This window comes from Oncorhynchus masou, chromosome 23 (genome assembly GCF_036934945.1).
Source record: "Oncorhynchus masou masou isolate Uvic2021 chromosome 23, UVic_Omas_1.1, whole genome shotgun sequence".
Classification (NCBI taxonomy): domain Eukaryota; kingdom Metazoa; phylum Chordata; class Actinopteri; order Salmoniformes; family Salmonidae; genus Oncorhynchus; species Oncorhynchus masou.
Genome location: NC_088234.1, coordinates 29,418,400 through 29,438,164, shown reverse-complemented (window position 1 = coordinate 29,438,164; position 19,765 = coordinate 29,418,400). Strand labels below are relative to the sequence as shown.

Genomic DNA, 19,765 nt, shown 5'->3' with positions numbered 1-19,765 from the left:
TCTGGCCTGCAGTCTGTCTGTAAGTCATTTAAGCCAATATAGAGACTATGGTTGGATAATACTTTGTAGAGAGTCTGGAGAGAGTAGTGTTGTTGGATATACATTACCTGCACTGGCGATGAGATCTTTGGTCCGGCTGTGAGAAAAGAAAAACAACAGTAACTGTTAAGACATTATATCCAAGAGACTCTTTCAGACACTTGGACCAACCGTTATATTATACAGTCTTTGGGCCCAGCTTACGCAAATTGGGAAATCCTAAGACTTTTCAAAAGGAAAGGAATTTTATTATACTAGAATAAAAGGGCACTTGTTTTCCAATGAGTGACTATTTAGTGAAAATATGTTTCTGCGGCCGTCGGAAAATGAGATGTGGCGATGAGTTTGAAAGCGGATCGTGATGATGGATCAGATGGGCCTTCTCTCACCTCTCCAGACTGGGGGATCGGGTGAGGAGGTTGGCCGAAGAAGCTGCCTTTTTGTCCAACCGCTTCTTGGTCTTCTCCTGGGGGTCCTTTGCCAGTTTCTCACTGTTCCTGCGAACTCTGGACAATGAGGATAGGGAGTCTGTGTAAGAGGATTTATGTGCAGGGTTTGAGACAGACAACCACATTTGGGAACACAAACACATACTTGCGCAGAGACATGCACACACACACGCTCAGATGAACTATGAATGTGTGTGTTTCAATGTGTATTCTATGACGGGCCAGAATTTTCCTGTAAGCCACAACCATTTTCCTGACGATGTGCTCAATAATCAGAGGAAATTGCCCTTGTCATGTGACAGGGATGTTTGAGGTATGTAACAGGAAGTAGAACTAGGAAGTGAAACCCAGCTGACTCCCTTCCCCTGAAGCCTGTGGCTCCTACTGATTGTACACACACTAGGTACATTATGTAGACAGCATTTGTGTCTAAGTATGTAATGGAACTGAATAGCCTAGTTCATATTAATAGTTTGGATCTGGATAAAAGTACTTCATAACTTAAGACTCATGGTGTGGCATGATAGAGCTACCTAAAACATATGCTATCAATCAGTAATAGGCCTCTTCCAAGTCATAACTAGCAAACAAAACAACACACACACACACACACACAGAACACAAATCAGAGGAATAATGTAGCAATTATTTTGTGATTATGGAGCGGCATGCAGCAACAACAACAAAATCTACCAATGAAAAGCCCCCATTGAAATGTCCACATGCAGGAAATCATGCTGAATCAATCCATGCTTGAAGGGGGAGAACTTTGTTAAAGGGTGACGCTCAGGTTTGATCATCAGGTTAGTGTGGATTCATGAACACAACCCCAGTGTTATTGTTACACAGTGTGAACTACTCAACGTGTGTTTAACGGCAAACCTCAGCTGTTCTGAACGCAACCCTTAACATTGATTCAATGTCTTATCTGTAGGGCATGGAGTTTAACTATGGTCCAGAGTTTTTCCTGATCAGATCATATTGACGGGAGAAAAAACAAACTAAATAAACTCTGGCCACTACTCATCTGACACGCATAACAAGGCTAACACTTCTTTGGGCTAAGATCAAGTTTTGTTCTAGACATAAGACTTGTATTTTATTCATTTTTATAGATATGTGCTGAAACGGCTGCTGCTTGGACAACGCGGCCATTTTGAAACGCTGTATTCTAGATCCCCACATCAAAGAGGTGTTGACATGGCCCCCCCAGCTTATCCCAGCATTCACTGCTATTGTATACACAGGGCTGAGCTGCATGACCCTTAACACCTATTCCACTGCGCTTGATTCTGTGTGTGTGTGTGTGTATGTGTTGCCTTTCAAGGACGTGTCACTCAGCATACGATGAGCGCTGTCATTATGAGGACACAGAGCCTTATGTTCCCAATCACCCTTATTTAGCCCCCGGCTCAAACACATGGAAAAATAACACAGCAGCCGGATCCAGCGGGAGAGAGAACGTAATGTATACTCCCCAGTCAACAGTCTACCGCAAACTGATTCATAGATTAGAGTTTTGACACTGGGGGTCTGTAGAAACGCAAGCATAGAGAATAGGAGATTTATCCCCAAAAGCCATGCAATCAGGCAGGAATAGAGAAGGAGACGATAACGCACAAGGGTTTATTGTGGCCCTCCAGGATAGTGGAGAGAGGTCCGCTCCGGGGGCTGGGGGGCAGGTCCTTAGGGGGGACTGGGGACCCCGAGATTGGGGTCTGGCGGGCTGAACTCAGGCTCTCCGTGGAGCCATTGGGGTCTTGGAGGTCCTCTCTCTGGAGGCTCCTGATGGTGGTGGGGTGGATGGGCTCCTCTACAGAAGACGTCCTGCTCAGGTCCTTTTCCTTCTCCACTTCCTCATCATCCTCTTCAAGCCCCTGGATGCGGTGGAGCTTGGCCTGGGACCCCTCAGTCAGAGAGATACCCTTGGGGAGGGCATCTTCCAGGGAGAGGCTCTGGATGTCACTGGTGAGAGCCAGTGGGACCCCGTCTAGCCCCTGGTCCTGCCCCAGCGGGGTGAGCTCTGTTTGGGTAGCCCGATCATATGTAGGGGCCTTACACATAGGGGCTAGGGATCCATTGTCCCCATAGTGACCATTCTCACCTTCAATGTTGTTTCCCACTTGGCTAGAGACACACACAGTGTAGAGTTGAGATCAACAAGTAGAAAACATCATACAATATCAAAATGAAACCAATAAGACTTTACCATTCAAGTTGACAGCTAGAAATCCACATTCTGGTCACTAAGTCCAATGTCTTGACTGAACAAACTATGCCCTATTTACACACGTTGATAATCTAAGAGCCATATCTTTATATAGGTCTCTCCTACCCACACAGTCCTTCTGTGCTGGTACAGTACCTGGTGGCAGGGTGGCGGGTGCCATCCAGGGTTGAGCTGGACGACAGTTTACGGGAACTGGAGAAACCATCAGAGCAGAAGACTTGGTTCAGGACACGGGCCGCTGCAGGGTTCACTGAGGTCACATACAATAAGACACAGTCACACACATTGAGGATGGACATGGCATTGAAGCATAAGACAATGGTCATAGGGATGGGATAACGTTGTATTTTATTAGATTATATTCTATTGGCTTCGGGTACTGTAGACTGTTTGACATTAGTCAAACCAAGTCGTTTAAGACCACGATCTGATCTAAGGTGTGATGGTTGGCCACCCACCTGCGATGAGCTGCTGTTTGAGCAGGGGGATCAGCTGGTCGTGGAGGCGGAGCCTGCGCAGTGCGTCGGCCAGTGACGACTTGAGCAGAGTGATCTCGTTCTCCTGCAACTGAAGGCGCCCTTCCATCACGGACACCCGGTCTGGGTACTCAGCGCTGCTGCCTGCCGACACATCATCTGTGCAGGTGGACCAAGACAACCAATCAGGAGATGTTATGGAACTACATGGAACTAGACAGTCTGGAACTAGATGAACCATTGGTAAATGCTAAGTACGGACTAGGACAACCAATGAGGAGCCTATATCCAACTCCATGATGTCATGCCATTGTAACTCCCACAGAAGTGGTATAAACCAAGCAGTAGCAAAGCGTACGCGGAATACCGTGAAAGAACTGTAGAGAAGGGAGAACTTCAAAAGATGGGCACACTTAGACATGACCGCAGTGAGTGTTGTAAATACTGCTAACAGCCCACACATCTTCCTCAAAAGAGACAGGACACACATTGTCCATGAAGGTGGGCCTGTGAAGCCAACATTAACGTGCCCATCCAGCACTGTTTATAACTTAAAAAGGAGAAGATGAAAGTGTCGATGAGTTTGGAGAGAAAAGGTTTATTCACTTCAATATCACGAGGCTTTGATGCTGCTTACTGACTGATTCATGTCCCATTTTTTTATCAAAAATAAAGAAGGCAGGAGACCATTGCCATTATTAGGAGAAAAGGAGCTAAGCGCATGTGTTTCTGGTTCTCTCAACCGTTTGCAATTTCCAGGGGCAGCCTCGCAAAAAGGAGTGGAATGTTCTAATTGTTTATCATCAGGTTGTGTTTAGGGAACAAGGTTTAGCTCCAATGGTTGTTAAGTGTCCACAGACTTGCTTTCTCTAAAGTAAGAGCGTCTCGGGCCTTTTCCATTATAATTCTGTCTATGTCCACGTTTCCTGCGAATTTCCTGAGACATGGCAGTCGGAAGACTTGTTTATCATCAGGTTGTGTTGAATGTACGGATTTTAATCTGTTGGGCTATTAATCAATCACCACAGATTTACACTTTCTCTGTGTGTACAACATGTTGGGATTAGATCTATTCTATCATCCTGTTGGTTTACATTTCCAACTGATTTCCTCAGAGGTGAAAAGGGAGACAGAAGGCATTCCAGGGTGTCGCAATCCACATGTCATGTGACTAATGATCAGACCCTGAGCCAACTGCAGCTTTTTTTCTTTATTTTTTTCTTCTTTGCAGCCTACACTACTTCCTGCTTTGGTTGGCAACATTTGTTCTATTGTGTGTCAGTAGGTATGTGTGTGTGTGTGTGTGTGTGTTTGTTTTTACTATCCTTGCGAGGACCAGAAGTCCTCACAAGAATAGTAAAACAAGGACAATTTGTGGGGACATTTTGCCAGTCCCCACAATTTCACTGGTTCCCACAAGAAAAAAATGCTATTTTAGGTTTAGGGATTAGGTTTGGGGTTATAATTAGGGTTAGGGAGTTAGGGAAAATAGGATTTTGAATGGGCATCAATTGTAAAACAAACGCTTGCGCGTGTGTGTGCGCGCGCGCGTGTGCGCGCGTGTGTGTGTCTACAGTTCCCGGTTGGAAAATCCCCTGCTTCTTCTATCACTTTATGAAATACTTCCTCCTCCCTAAATTGGACACATGTTGCTATGGTAACCATACCGACCAATGACCACGCAGTCCAATAAAACTGTCATGTCTCCCTGGGTCGGGGGAAAGATTAAGTCGTCAGATTGATTAAGAACCTGATCATGGATAAATAGACTGATTCTCCAGGTCTACTTTTGTAAAACGTTCTATGAAAATAACGTTTGAATTGATTTAACAAGTACAGAGTCATCTATAGGTCACCAGACATGTCAATGTGCATGGTGGTTTGAATTACATAGCCTGCGTATTCTGTATCATGCATATGGATCTGTAAGAATATAGCTTGGGGCGGCAGCGTAGCCTAGTGGTTAGAGCGTTGGACTAGTAACCGGAAGGTTGTGAGTTCAAACCCCCGAGCTGACAAGGTACAAATCTGTCGTTCTGCCCCTGAACAGGCAGTTAACCCACTGTTCCCAGGCCGTCATTGAAAATAAGAATGTGTTCTTAACTGACTTGCCTGGTTAAATAAAGGTAAAATAAAAAATAAAAATAAAAAAGAACCTTGATGATGCACTTAAAAAACAGTGTTTCTGACCACGGGGTGTATCACCATGAATCATGTTCCAAACATGCCTTAACAGCTCTGCAATCTACTGGGTTGAAGAGGCTTATATACCTTGAGAATCTGGCACAGCGGGTTCATGTGATGCAATGACTGATACCAGGCCAAACTGGCATCCAGTGGGTGTGGCTTCCGTTCTCCAAAGTCCGTTCCAAGAGGACGCACACGACTGTCGGTTAACATCAACTCGGAATAATGCCACATTCTTCCTCTCTTTCTCCACCTCCTATTCCTCCTCCCCCAGTCCTTCCCATGCATCATATCCAAGTTGGGGAGCCTATCGTTTCCTTTATTGTGTGAAAGTGACTCAGATTGTTACTTTCCCTTCCTTCTTAAAACCCTTAACCTACCGTCAGGTGATATAGCCTATGCCACTACTCAATGCTCATGCTGACACAAGCACTGTATAGCAGTCAAGCGATCGGCTAACAGTCATTGTTGTTGATAATAAGTATTTATAATGCAAGTGGGCTTATTCCCTTTTGAGGATTGAGGAGTGGTTCTGACTGAGTGCCTCTCACCCACTTACTACTGAGCACTCGGCGAGGCGTTTCTTAAGAACCTCTAAAGCCACTTGACTGTTTCGCCTTGCTTCGCTCGTAAGGCAAAAACAACACTTTAAAACGGTTGGGTAAGAATGCAGTGGCCAAGCAAACATGCAAGTCCTCCCAAGAGGAGAAGCAGTTTGGCTTATCGGCTTGAAAGTACGAATATATCCCTCGCCTTAAGGCCCGACAAGACTGTTTCGCTTTTCAGAGACAGACAGATTCCAGTGATGCCTTCATTCGATACACCCACACACTCAATCTCTGGACCAGAACCATGGCTCCACTCCACACACACAATGGGGTCTTTGAGGCTTGCTGGGAGGGAGTCTCTGTCTGCTGTCTGTGTTCAGACGGACTTGGCCAACCGTGTGCAGAGCCAGGCCTCTCACTGGACACACACACACACACACCACAGAGACAGAACAACAACAGCAATGGAAGAATAGTGACATTTCACCAATGAGATAATGACGCGAAAGAGATATCTTCCAGTTATATTAACATTACAGTTGTAGGAGCTTTTTGGATCCATTTAGGTCTATACTTTAGAACCATAGCGCTATATATATTATATATATATAAGGCTCTGGTTAAAAACGGCGTGTTGGACACGATGCCATGGTTTTGATACATTACCTCCAGTACACATATATTCTCGCCAGTTGAAATTCCACACTTTCAATGTAAAAAAGCAGAGGCAAACTGTTTCTCTTTCTTCTCTCAACTCCATGAACTTGATCATGATGACATACACAGGCAAACATGACTTCACACACACACACTTGTTTAAAGAGGTCTTAGAATTTAGCAGGGAGAGCAAGACTACTGTACTCTAATTAAGGATAGGAAACACCTGACTCAAGTGGTTGAGGTAAGGGCACACTGTCCACTAAGGAATGTTGATATTCACCAGCATTGTGAAGAGTAGATGTTCCGCAGCCTACAGATAATAGTGTCCTAAAGCAACGAGGAAGTCTAATCTCAGAGTCTTGATTAAACAATGTGGTTGTGAGGCTCTATAGCAGAGTTTAGACAGGCAGCCTAATTCAGATTTTTTTTAAACAATTGATCTTTTGCCCAATCAGATCAGTTCTGAAAAAGATCAGCTCATTTCACATTAGATGTGATTGGTCAAAAGACCAATTAGTGGAAGAAAAAAAAAATCAGAATTGGGCTTACGTGTCTTACCACGGTTTATGGGACTCAGTTGTATCGTAACACAATAATTAGGATCTGCTCCAATCCGCTGGCTTTAAACCAGAATCAAAAGCCAGCCTTCCAACTCTCTCTTTTCTGACTTCAACTGTGCGTGAAGCATTAAGCAAAACAAAACCCCCAAAAAACTTGTGGCCAAAAATCTAATCAAGTAATTAAAAACGTACGGGAGAGACAATGCAATGGACTGTGTACAGGAGCAATGAAACATGACCTTTTCACTTGTCGATACCCTCATCCATGCAGTATAGTTTGATCACTCGCTTTCTCCCAGGCTCGTTCTCGCTCACACGCGCTGTTATAGTCGCAGGGCAGGAGGGTTTAGGGTCATTCGATTTTGTGTGGATGAAGGGCGAGTGGGTGGCGGATTGAATAAAAAGAAAATAGCCTACCTTAAGACATCCATAAATGTCTCATTCGTGTGCAATTTATATCTGTAGGCTTTTTATTTTAGGCTATCTGGTATTAGTGCGTAAACCTAAGCCAAATTGGCTACGCGTCAATCACTTTTGGGAACGAGCAGAAAAAAAAATGTCAGGTCGAACTACGGAGGCACAAAGGTCAATGTCAGAGTTGAATTAAATAAGAGAAAAGCTGCGAAAGGAGAGTTGAAAATAAAGAGAAAGACCGATAAATGAATGTTTGGGAACGATTTGGCTAAGTGGTAAAAGATTATGATAGCAGTGCAGGCTTTGTTAAGTGTGAAGATTGTGAGGCGCCATACAAATTTGACTGTCACAAGACGGGGACTTCAAAATAGGCCTATGGCACATCAAGGGAACTGTAGCCTACTGGGTTAAATGGAAACTGAGCCTATATACTAACTCCTGCAAAATTAAGAATTTCTCGCAGTAAAATGATACACAAAATGTAGGCTAAACTTGGACTCGGGAACAGGAGTGGAGATATATTATTTATTTCAGCATCTTGAGAGAATGCGAATGTGCCGTTAAATACAGTCTGTATCAGTAGAGACTGGAGGGTAGGACAGCTCAATAATCATGGCTGGAACAAAGCAAATGGAATGGCATCAAAAGCATGTGTTTGAAGCCATTCCACTGATTCTGCTCCAGCCATAACCACGAGCCTGTCCTCCCCAAGTAAAGTGGCACCAACCCTCTGTTCATATAGAGGTGCTATCTCTATTAGTATCATGAAAGCTGATAGTATTTCAACCACATAAGATATACATCCAAACCAAACTGAAATGTTATCAGAAACATGTTGGGTCTGGGTTGTTTTCAAATGTTTCTATTTACAACCGGTCAAATTGATGTCATATGGACATTTTGCACAGAAAATCTTTAAGGTTTTTAATTATTATTATTATTTTATTTTTTTGAGTTAACCTATTGCATTTTCACCCCGGTCCCTAAATCTCTTCACTCTGCAGAGACGACAGAAAACTTCACCATCAATTTATGACATTACTTTGGTGAGCAAGAGTTTATTTAGTCTTCTAGGGCAACATATAATGACAGAAGAGAAGCTACATGTATCTAAATTATAGAGTTGACAACAACAACAAAAAAATTGCCTACCAAAATGTCTGAAATTATAAGCAGAAACATCTAAATCAGGCAAAAGAAATCCGGCACCCCCGTCAAAAACCCGTTCCGCTGTCTGACTGCGGCGCATTTTCTATATTAGTGGGTTAGGGTCGGGTGCGGGTCACAGATTTTCACTTTAGCCTATCACAAACGGTGCATTCAGAAAGTATACACAAGCCTTTGCTTTCCCACATTTTGTTACGTTACAGCCGTATTCTAAGATGGATTAAAGAATTGTTTTTATTCAGTCCATCTACACACAATAACCCTCTAAAAACGCGTTTTTAGACATTTTTTCAAATGTATAAAAAGAAAAGAAACAGATATACCTTATTTACACGTATTCAGACCCTTTACTATGAGACTCGACATTGAGCTCAAGGTGCATCCTGTTTCCATTGATCATCCTTGAGATGTTTTCTACAACTTGATGGCCTCCATCATTCTTAAATGAAAGAAGTTTGGAACCACACACTAGAGCTTCCTAGAGCTGGCCGCCCTGGCCAAACTGAGCAATTGGGGGTAGAAGGGCCTTGGTCAGGGAGGTGACCAAGAACCCGATGGTCACTCTGACAGAGTTCCTCTGTGGAGATGGTTGTCCTTCTGGAAGGTTCTCCCCATCTCTGCAGCACTCCACCAATCACATCTTTATGGTAGAGTGACGAGACGGAAGCCACTCCTCGGTAAAAAGCACATGACAGCCCACTTGGAGTTTGCCAAAAGGCACTTAAAGAACTCTCGAGTGTCACGTCTGGACGAAACCTTGCGCCATCCCTACGGTGAAGCATCATGCTGTGGGGATGTTTTTCAGTGGCAGGGACTGGAAGACTAGTCAGGGTTGAGGGAAAGATGAAGGGAGCAAAGTACAGAGAGATCCTTGATGAAAACCTGCTCCAGAGCGCTCAGGACATCAGACTGGGGCGAAGGTTCACCTTCCAAAAGGACAATAACCCAAAGCACACAGCCCAGACAACGCAGGAGTGGCTTTGTTGAGTGGCCCAGCCAGAGCCCGGACTTGAACCTGATCCAACATCTCTGGAGAGACCTGAAAATACCTGTGCAGCGAATCTCCCCATCCAACCTGACAGAGCTTGAGAGGATCTGCTGAGTAGAATGGGGAAAAACTCCCCAAATACAGGTGTGCAAAGCTTGTAGGGTTATACCCAAGACGGCTCGAGGCTGTAATTGCTGCCGAAGGTGCTTCAACAAAGTACTGAGTAAAGGGTCTGAATAATGTAAATGTGATATTTCAGTTTATTTTTTAAAACGTTTGCAAAAATGTCTAAAAACCTGGTTTTGCTTTGTCATTATGGGGTATTGTGTGTAGCTTAATGGGGGGGGGGGGACTATTTAATCCATTTTAGTATAAGGCTGTAACGTAACAAAATGTGGAGAAATTCAAGGGGTCTGAACCCCTTCCGAATCCACGGTATAGTCGGGCGGTTGCGGATGGGTTATCAGCTATTGCGGGGCAGATGAAGAAAAAGAAAAAAAGAAAAGAAAAAAGCTGACCCACTCACCATTAACACACACACAGAGAGAACGACTACCACATCCTAACTTCAGGCCAAACACATGTACAGAAACAATCTCGAGGCAACAACACTCCCACAGCCCCAGTGTTTCTGCAGGAAAGGGGCTTAACTTCATTCACAAATGAATGACGTAAACTTTGCACAGGACAAACATTGTATGAAAGTGTGTGTATAAGGTAGAGTGTGTCTTGATTAACGTCATTGTGTGGGCCTACACCTCTGAATCAAAGGGCTTTGAACATTATCGTTAATCTATTTTAATGAACACAGATATTAAAGATAATGATAGTGCACTATCTGTTGTGAAAGGAGCCATACTAGTATTTCATGCCAATAATCACAGGTCTGATCTAAGCAAACATGGCTTCTGAGTCATAGGGGGGTATGAAAGATGTAGCCAAGAACGTTGGCAGAATCATTGAGCAATTGCATGAATGCCAATATACTGTATGGAAGGTTAGCCTTGCAATATTAGCCCTCTCCTGGTAGCCCTACAGCTGCTGTTGCTAATGCTAACCATTAAAACTGCCACCACTAATGAAACCGATAATAAAGAGCTCCATTTCAATACATGTACCTATAAAAAGCTAGTGTTCGGTGTACATTTTTTATGGAAAACAGTCTCTGCCATAACACTCCTACAGCAACCAGTGGGTGTGCTACCTATAACGTCTTCACCATAACAATTGGGTGAGAGACCTTAACCATTTTTTAAAGGATACATTTTTTAAAGGGCCTGGTTGGGCACTTGCAGGTACAGTTGGCATATACAAAAAGTACAGTTGGGCACTTGCAGTCCCCAGATTGCAGTGCTCTAGGTAGGTCTGCACTCGCAGAGGAGAGTTACTGTAAGATATACTACATGACCAAAAGTATGTAGAGACCTGCACGTCGAACATCTCATTCCAAAATCATGGGCATTAACATGGAATTGGTCCTCCTTTAGTGCTATAACAACCTCCACTCTTCTGTGGAGGCATTAGTGACATTGGGTACTGACATTGGGCGATTAGGCCTGGCTTGCAGTTGGAGTTACAATTCATCCCAAATGTGTTCGATGGGGTTGAGGTCAGGGCTCTGTGCAGTCCAAACCATGAAAAACAGCCCCAGACCATTATTCCTCCTCCACCAAACTTTACAGTTGGCACTATGCATTGGGGCAAGTAGCATTCTCCTGGCACCTGCCAAACCCAGATTCGTCTCTCAGACTGCCAGATGGTGAAGCGTGATTCATCACTCCAGAGAACGTGTTTCCACTGCTCCAGAGTCCAATGGCGGCGAGCTTTACAACACTCCAGCCGACGCTTGGCATTGCGCACGGTGATATTAGGCTTGTGTGCAGCTGCTCGGCCATGGAAACCCATTTCATGAAGCTCCAACAGTTATTGCGCTGACGTTGGTTCCAGAGGCAGTTTGGAACTCGGTAGTAGTGGTGGAACTGAGGACAGGCACTCAGCGTTCCCGTTCTGTGAGCTTGTGTGGCCTACCGCTTCGTGGCTAAGCCATTGTTGCGCCTAGACATTTCCCCTTCACAATAATAGCACTTACAGTTCTAGCAAGGCAGAAATGTGATAAACTGACTTGTTGGAACAGTGGCATCCTATGCCACGTAGAAAGTCACTGAGCTCTTCAGTAAGGCCATTCTACTGCCAATGTTATTTCCTATGGAGATTGCATGGCTCTGTGCTCGATTTTATACACCTGTCAGCAATAGTTGTGGCTGGAATAGCCGAATCCACTAATTTGAATTTTGTATATATAGTGTATATATAGTGTACCTTGTAACTATGCATTTATTCATGATGAGGCTTTGACTTTCAGGGGGATGTTCAAGAACGTAGCCAATAGCACTCCTGAACACATCGGGAAGTAATTAGAGGTTTGTGTTCTTGGTCCGTTTTTAGGGGAGGTATGGTATTTATAGTTGTGAACGGGAGCAACAGATGGGAATAGGATGTCCAGGAGGTGAAAGGGAAGATGGGGACATGTTTCCTTTCTTCCAGTGCAATAATGCTGTACTTTGTTAAAGAGAACCAGCGAGGGTTGTTTGCTTACACACACACACACACACACACACACACACACACACACACACACACACACACGTACGTACAGGCAGCCCAACTCTAATCTTTCACCTCTTTCGCCAATAATTGGGCTTCCCGTGTAAACGTAGCCTAACAAGCATGCACACCACACACAGCTATTACACATTTCCCTGCTTCTTGTTTTTTTTTGTCGTTACAAGTGGCCTGAGGGTGAGTCACAGTCGTTTAGAAGAAGCTGGAGAGGAGAGATTCACAATGGCTGACTGGACGGGGCTGGAAGCAATCGAGAGTTGGCCACAGCTAAAGAGCTGAATTGGAGTGTAGTCTCTGGTCTGATTGGAGTGAGTGAGTGAGTGAGTGAGTGAGTGAGTGAGTGAGTGACACCCTCTCCCTCCCCGCGCTCCCTCAATGACAGTGAGAAGCTCATACTTCAAATTGTTACTCAAGCACTCAGTCAAAGCAAATGTTTGTCCAGGGTTGAACGACATATCACAAAGACAGATCAGAAGCATCACAAAGACGATATGCTGACAAACGGCAATACTGGTAGGAAATTAAAACAACATTCCCTGCTGGCTTTATACGGACTTGATGGCAGTGACTGAAAGACCGTGATTGAGTGAGAAACTAACAACGCCTCAACACCTCAAACTACAAAATTGTCATTCAAGGGCTCAGTTTAAGCCAATGTTTTTCCAGAGATTGACACCTTATCACAAAGACGGATCAGATTATTGGCTGATAAAAACAACACTACTGGCAGGAAAAGAAAACAACACAATTGCGACCGAATCTTGGGTGAGGCCAGGTTTGGATAGGTTTCTAGCTAGTTTATAACCTTGCAGGATGTTGCTCTAGTAGTCAATTTCACTATCACTTACTGTATATGCTAAGTGACCTGGGTCATCTAAGGTCTTATTGATGAGGAGCCAAGCGGGTTTGGACAGAGAAAACAGACTCTTTGTTCAGACTGCATTTGCCCAAGCCGCTACCTTTCTCATTCAATTTGGAGAAAGTTTCAATCAAATTGCTCAGCTCCCTCTCAAAAAGGCACTCTTGCCCAGGCTGACTTTTTGAAGAACGGTAGTTTCATTCAAGGAAAAAGTACTTTTTAAATCAAGGTAGTGGTTTAATGGTTATGGGGACGCTATCGTCTCGATCTTTGTTTTTTAGATGTTCACTCTTCTCCAATTCCACTTTATTCTTATGTTGCTGTATCAAAGTCAATTTCTTATATATCTAGAAGGTCACCTTCATATTTTGGGCCTATTTGAGTGATTTATCATAATCTCCACCCGGCACGGACAGAAGAGGACCTCCACCCGGAGCCTAGTTCCTCTCTAGGTTCTTTCTAGGGAGTTTTTCCTAGCCACTTTTCTTCAACATCTGCATTGTTTGCTCGATGGTGTTTTAGACCGGGCGTCTTTATAAGCACATTGTGACAACTGCTGATGGTAGAAAGGGATGTGTCAAATAAATGGGATTGATTGATCATTGTTATTTCATTGTCGTTTCAAAGAGTCTAAATTGAGAAGTGGCTATTCTTCCAACCCAGACTCTCGGTAAGAGTCTGCAGTGACAGCTGGTTGAGTCTCTCTCTCACATACACAGACACACAGCGTCTTCCCACAGTTCGCCCACCCTGTCAGCTCCTTCCTGTGAACACCACCACCCTGGCAGCGTCACCACCGACAGAGAGCGTCCGTCCCCGTCACTCGTCCTCGGGAGCCGTGTGATCCCGAGCACGTCACCACCAAAACACATCCCTGTGCCGTACTGTACTCCCCTGCACGGGCGGTGGGCGATGCCATCTTCAGTCAAACTCGTCACTCTGAACCCGAAACAGACAGACATATCACAGTCAAACAATCACGGTCTCACCCGGCGTTAGAGAATATATGCAGGGAAATTAATACTGCCTGCTGGTATACCTCCCTGTCCAAAGTTCAATAGAAAACTATTTTGTTTTATTATCGTATGAGAGAATTCAGAGTAGAATTGTCTGATTGAATGGCGGTAACTGTGGACTTTCATCTTCATCAATCCATAACACACCCTCACCAAAGCCTACCATATAATACTATGTACTCGATGCCAGCTGAAGATTAAACATTGGCCGCAAATATTGAGGCTAAACACGAGATGAAGAGGATCTAAGCAATCTAAAAATAAAAATTTTAAAAAGCACAAGGAAATTTCTCTTGAGCTGTTTGGGGTCAGCACTGTCACTGAGCTGATTGTGATGCCAAGTCTAAATCATAGGGAAATTATGCAAGACCAGACTTGCTTTGCTTGCAGATAACAAAAGCTATGAAGTATTCTGTTGAACTGCTTGTACAGGCAGCATAAATCTTACAGAAATAGGAGGTATGATCTCTCACACACAGAGAGGATGGTCGTGCAAAGAGCTTCTGGATATAGTCAACTGTTAAAAGCCCCTACCTTTTTCTCTCTCAATTTAAACATCTGAAGTTAAGTTTAAATAAATATATATATATATGTTTACGGTAGATTTCGGCTTTATATAGGTGATTAATGTAACAGCTCAGGGTACTCGAGGGACTGGGACACAGATCTTGTCAGAACAATGAACCAATTTGCAATTTGTAAGAAACACAATTATAAACTGTAATGAAAATGCAGTATTGAATGAAGTTATCGGACATTGACAAGTTCTTAGACCCTTGTCAGCATTGATTTGTGATTGGTGACTGAGCAGCATGGTAGTGTCAGCTTGCCGTGGAGAGAGACAGAGACTAAGGTGATTTGATGGACAGTTCAGCCTAACACCCACAGAGGCAGACAATGACCCCTGAATGTAAACTTGCGGACTCACACCGACACCCCAATCCTTCTTACTGAATAACACATAGCGCTTATCTGAGGGCAGTTTTGTTTCTTAAGCCCTCAAATGGTTGAGTGTGGGATTGCTGTTGGGTGAGCTGATCCTAGATATGTGCTGTGTGTTCCCCTGTGTGCCGAACCGCCCACTATTTTACAAGACTGTAAACGAAACATCAGCACATGAGTTGGGACAGCAACAGATGTGGCACAATGGCTCCCATTGTACTTCCGTCCTTATAGAAGCAGTAAAAGTTCCATTTTCAAAGGCGCAAAAAAAGGAGGCTTAAACAATTAGCATAACAGCCACAGACTGACTTGTTGTCCCATTTAAAACCACCATGAAGACATTTTAATTTTTAGCCCCTTTTCGCCCCAATTTCGTGGTATCCAATTGTTTTTAGTAGCTACTATCTTGTCTCATTGCTACAACTCCCGTACGGGCTCGGGAGAGACAAAGGTCGAGAGCCATGTGTCCTCCGAAACACAACCCAACCAAGCCGCACTGCTTCTTAACACAGCGCGCATCCAACCCGGAAGCCAGCCGCACCAATGTGTCGGAGGAAACACCGTGCACCTGGCAACCTTGGTTAGCGTGCAGCCCGCCACAGGAGACGCTGGTGCGCGATGAGACAAGGATGTCCCTCCCTAACCCGGACGACGCAAGGCCAATTGCGTTTCGCCTCACGGACCTCCCGGTCGTGGCCGGTTACGACAGAACCTGGGGGCGAACCCAGAGTCTCTGGTGGCACAGCTAGCGCTGCAGTACAGCGCCCTTACCCACTGCGCCACCCGGGAGGTCCGACAAATGACTTTTTAATGAGCTCCTCTCTTGCTCAACCTAGGAACATCTGAAGTTGCTCTGGTGCAGCTGGAGGTCCAACGAGGACAGTAACTGTAGAGAGACAGACACAGGACCAAGGGGAACCATCTGGCATCCGGGTAATTCGTTGGCATCGAAAATGGAACTTGATACTTTGTGGCCTCCTATCCATTTGTGTGAGAAACAAAGTAACATTCAAGATAACATTCAGTTCCCACGCCTGCCATTCCATCCACTTGAACCTCACACACCGGATCTCCGGAGAGACTATGGGGGAAATCGAGGTTACTTGGTTTCCCACCTGTCTATAGGATACAACAAAGTGCAATTTTGTGATTGAAAACAGTGAGCAAGAACATGTTGTACTATCAAGAGTGTTTTTGCAATAAAAATCCCTGGCCCTAGGTTGTCATCAAATGGATGTTGCTCATTTATAACAATTGCAAACATATGTTTTCTGTTTTGCAATTGCATGTTATGCACATGAAGTTTACATGCTGTTTTGTCATTTGCAAACTGATAAACCCACAGATGTAACTGTTCTATGGAGTGGGCTTGACAGGTGAAAAGCACACAGCAAATTCTCAAGTGTTAAATCAACGCACTGTTTAATGTCACACTGTTCCAGTGTCTATATGGGTCCACACTTTTCAGTGTTAAATTAACACTTTGCTTCGTGTAAAGCCTTTTTTGCATATTTCTCAGTGTGCCTTGCCCTTTCGAGTGAATTGCGAGTGAGTTACCATCCACGACTGTGTTTGTCAGCGACAGAGAAATGGTTGTTGCATTCATTCATTTTCAGACATGTGGCCTTCACCTAGTGAAATCCTAAGTGAATATGTAATCATTCAAATAAATGTATTTAAGACAATAGAATATGTATTTCATAAGCCTGTATTTTAAGGGCCTAGTTTAACCTAAATTCAGTGGCCTGAAACTCATGGTTTACAGGCCACATCAGGCCTGTAACTCACATTATGCTGGCTTGAAAAGTGACTTAATTCCTATTGGAATCAAGCCAGAGTGGGGATATCCAACGTTTTACATTTTTTATTCAGCCGCAACCTGCATTCAGAAAGACTGCCCGGGGTTAGGAAAACCAAGATACACTACACAACCCAAAGTACAAGGACGCCCCTTCAAATTAGTGGATTCGGCTATTTCAGCCACACTAGTTGCTGACAGGTGTATAAAATTGAGCACATAGTCATGCAATCTCCATAGACAAACATTGGTAGTAGAATGGCCCGTACTGAAGAGCTCAGACACATCATGGTAGGCCACACAAGATCACAGAACGGGACCGCTGAGTGCTAAAGCAAGTAAGAATCATGTGTCCTCGGTTGCAACACTCACTACAGAGTTCCAAACTGCCTTTGGAACCAACGTCAGCACAATAACGGTTGGTCAGGAGATTCATGCCAGGAGAACTCTACCTACCCCACTGCATAGTGCCAACTGTAAAATATGGTAGAGGAGGAATAATGGTCTGGGGCTGTTTTTCATGGTCGAGCAGCCGCACACAAGCCTAAGATCACGATGCGCAATGCCAAGCGTCGGCTGGAGTGGTGTAAAGCTCGCCGCCATTGGACTCTGGAGCAGTGGAAACCTGTTCTCTGGAGTGATGAATCACGCTTCACCATCTGGCAGTCCGACTGACGAATCTGGGTTTGGCGGATGCCAGGAGAACACTACCTACCCCACTGCATAATGCCAATTGTAAAATATGGAGAGGATGAATAATTGTCTGGGGCTGTTTTTCATGGTTCAGGCTGGGCCCCTTAGTTCCAGCAAAGTGAAATCTTAACGCTACACCATACAATGACATTTTAGACGATTCTGTGCTTACAACTTTGAGGCCACAGTTTGTGGAAGGTCCTTTCCTGTTTCCGCATGACAATGCCCCAATGCGAGTTCCATAAAAAAAATGGTTTGTCGAGATTGGTATGGAAGAACTTGACTGGCCTGCACAGTGCCCTGACCTCAACCCCATTGAACACCTTTGGGATGAATTGGAACGCAGACTGCAATGAGCAGTTTGACAATCAAGTATTCACGTGGTGTATTAGACTACCTAAATCATCTAAATCATTTCGGTAAGGGGTGCAATAAGACCTAGTAAGAGATAGGATTAGTTTAGAAAAATGTGTTATTTATAATTGATTGGCATAAGATTAATGAATCAATGTGCATGCAGAAACATTGAAACAACCCCCCCACCCCCAAAAAATAAAAAAAATAAATCAACCTGCAATTGAGCATGCTGGGAAATTTGATCAAATATGGCTGTGGGTTTTGGTTCAACTCTGATTATTAAAACGAATTTGTTCTGTGTTTTACATACATTTCCACATGAGGTTGAAATAATACTGTTTAATTCTGAAAATTATGATAATACACTTTTCCTGTTGGATGTTTTTGAAAAGACTGCATGAAATATTTGCTTGTTTTGCAGGGTGGGTTTTTTGGACTGCCTGTATAAATTCAGAGTTTGCCCTCCTCTCTGCCAATCATAATAGCTAGTTCAGGTTACACATCCCTCCCGTTCAGTTCCGCCAATTAGGCCCCTCTCAGACCATGCCCAGGAAGTCCTAGCAACATTTTTGCTTGAGAAATAGCATTTAGCTAAGAATCTATTTTTGACCATTTTAATTGAAAACTATCACATTAAGGTACTTAAATTGTTACCCAGCAATCATTTGATAGAGATAAAAAAAACAGCTGCATTGGGATTACACTGAGGTTCTTTTAATTTACACCATCAACACTAGAAATGTTGCAATGAAAAATCTAAACTAGGTAACACAGGCCAATTTACTGTGTAGTCTACTTAAAATTAAATAAATATAAGGTTAACTAAAAATACATTTCAAATGCTGGACTTACCTAGACTATTCGTAGAACCATCCATGATTGATCGTCCAGGAGTTATTTACTGTTTTCTAGTAGTGAAGTTTGTTTTTTGGTGTATTTTCCATACTGTATGCAGCTGCTTTACCTGAGGGTGTCAGAAGTCGTTCTTGAGAAAAGAGAGGCACTCATGGCAACGAACGTACGCAGTTGCCGGAGAAGATTGGCCTAAAAAAAAAATCACTCAAATACTTACTGTACATAAATCCAGGAAATGAGCTGAGCATCTGGTGGGCAAATGCACAATCGCCCAATAGATTCACATGCACACCGCACTAGAATTGCCAAGACAATGATAGGTTAATTATCGCCTCGTTTTTATATGACTACACGTGCATGCAATAATATGCTCCTTACTGAAACTTGTAACACAACTTTTTGGGTTACATACACATAATGATGTATATAAACACTGGATTGCTAACGCTATGTATTGGCCATTGAAAGGCTCTAAAGACACTGGTCGGCCATATTGGCACTCCCCAGTAGGAGCAGTCCTCCATAGGAATTAATGCAATTCTACATTATTTCAATTAAATGTTTCATAGACAAAATTACATGTATTTAAGTATTTTGTTGTTGTAGTGGGGACAGTAACAGTCATCTAAAAAAATGATACTGTTTGTAAATATTTGTCTTTCATTTTTTATTTGTGTTTAGCTCACATAATATAATGTTAAAGTGTCTGTAATAGAATAAACATGGCAGAAACGAATGTAGACATTAATAAGTGCATTTCTATAGTTTCCCCCAAAAACTTACACGGTAAGGGAGTGCCAGTATGGAGGTGAGGTGGCTTCAACACAGTGCCCCCAAAACAAGTCATCTGGTGTATATATAAATCACTGGTTACACCCCCCAGTCGTCCAAAAGTTCAGTTCAAC

General features: G+C 43.6%; 1 protein-coding gene across 4 annotated transcripts in view; it reads right to left on the bottom strand.

The window, feature by feature from the left end:
• LOC135510714 (echinoderm microtubule-associated protein-like 3) overlaps positions 1–19,278 on the bottom strand; it is a 32,007-nt gene extending 12,729 nt beyond the window's left edge. The window contains exons 1-8 of one of the 4 annotated variants that reach the window (XM_064931859.1): positions 19,078–19,278; positions 18,858–18,969; positions 13,949–14,138; positions 3,177–3,353; positions 2,854–2,968; positions 2,109–2,615; positions 429–545; positions 108–136 (exon numbers count right to left, since the gene is read on the bottom strand). In XM_064931859.1, coding sequence (XP_064787931.1) covers positions 108–136; positions 429–545; positions 2,109–2,615; positions 2,854–2,968; positions 3,177–3,303 — 895 coding nt within the window. In that variant the 5' untranslated portion in view covers positions 3,304–3,353; positions 13,949–14,138; positions 18,858–18,969; positions 19,078–19,278. The other 3 variants (XM_064931857.1, XM_064931860.1, XM_064931858.1) reach the window with 3 other exon arrangements.
• Positions 19,279–19,765: the final 487 nt, after the last annotated feature.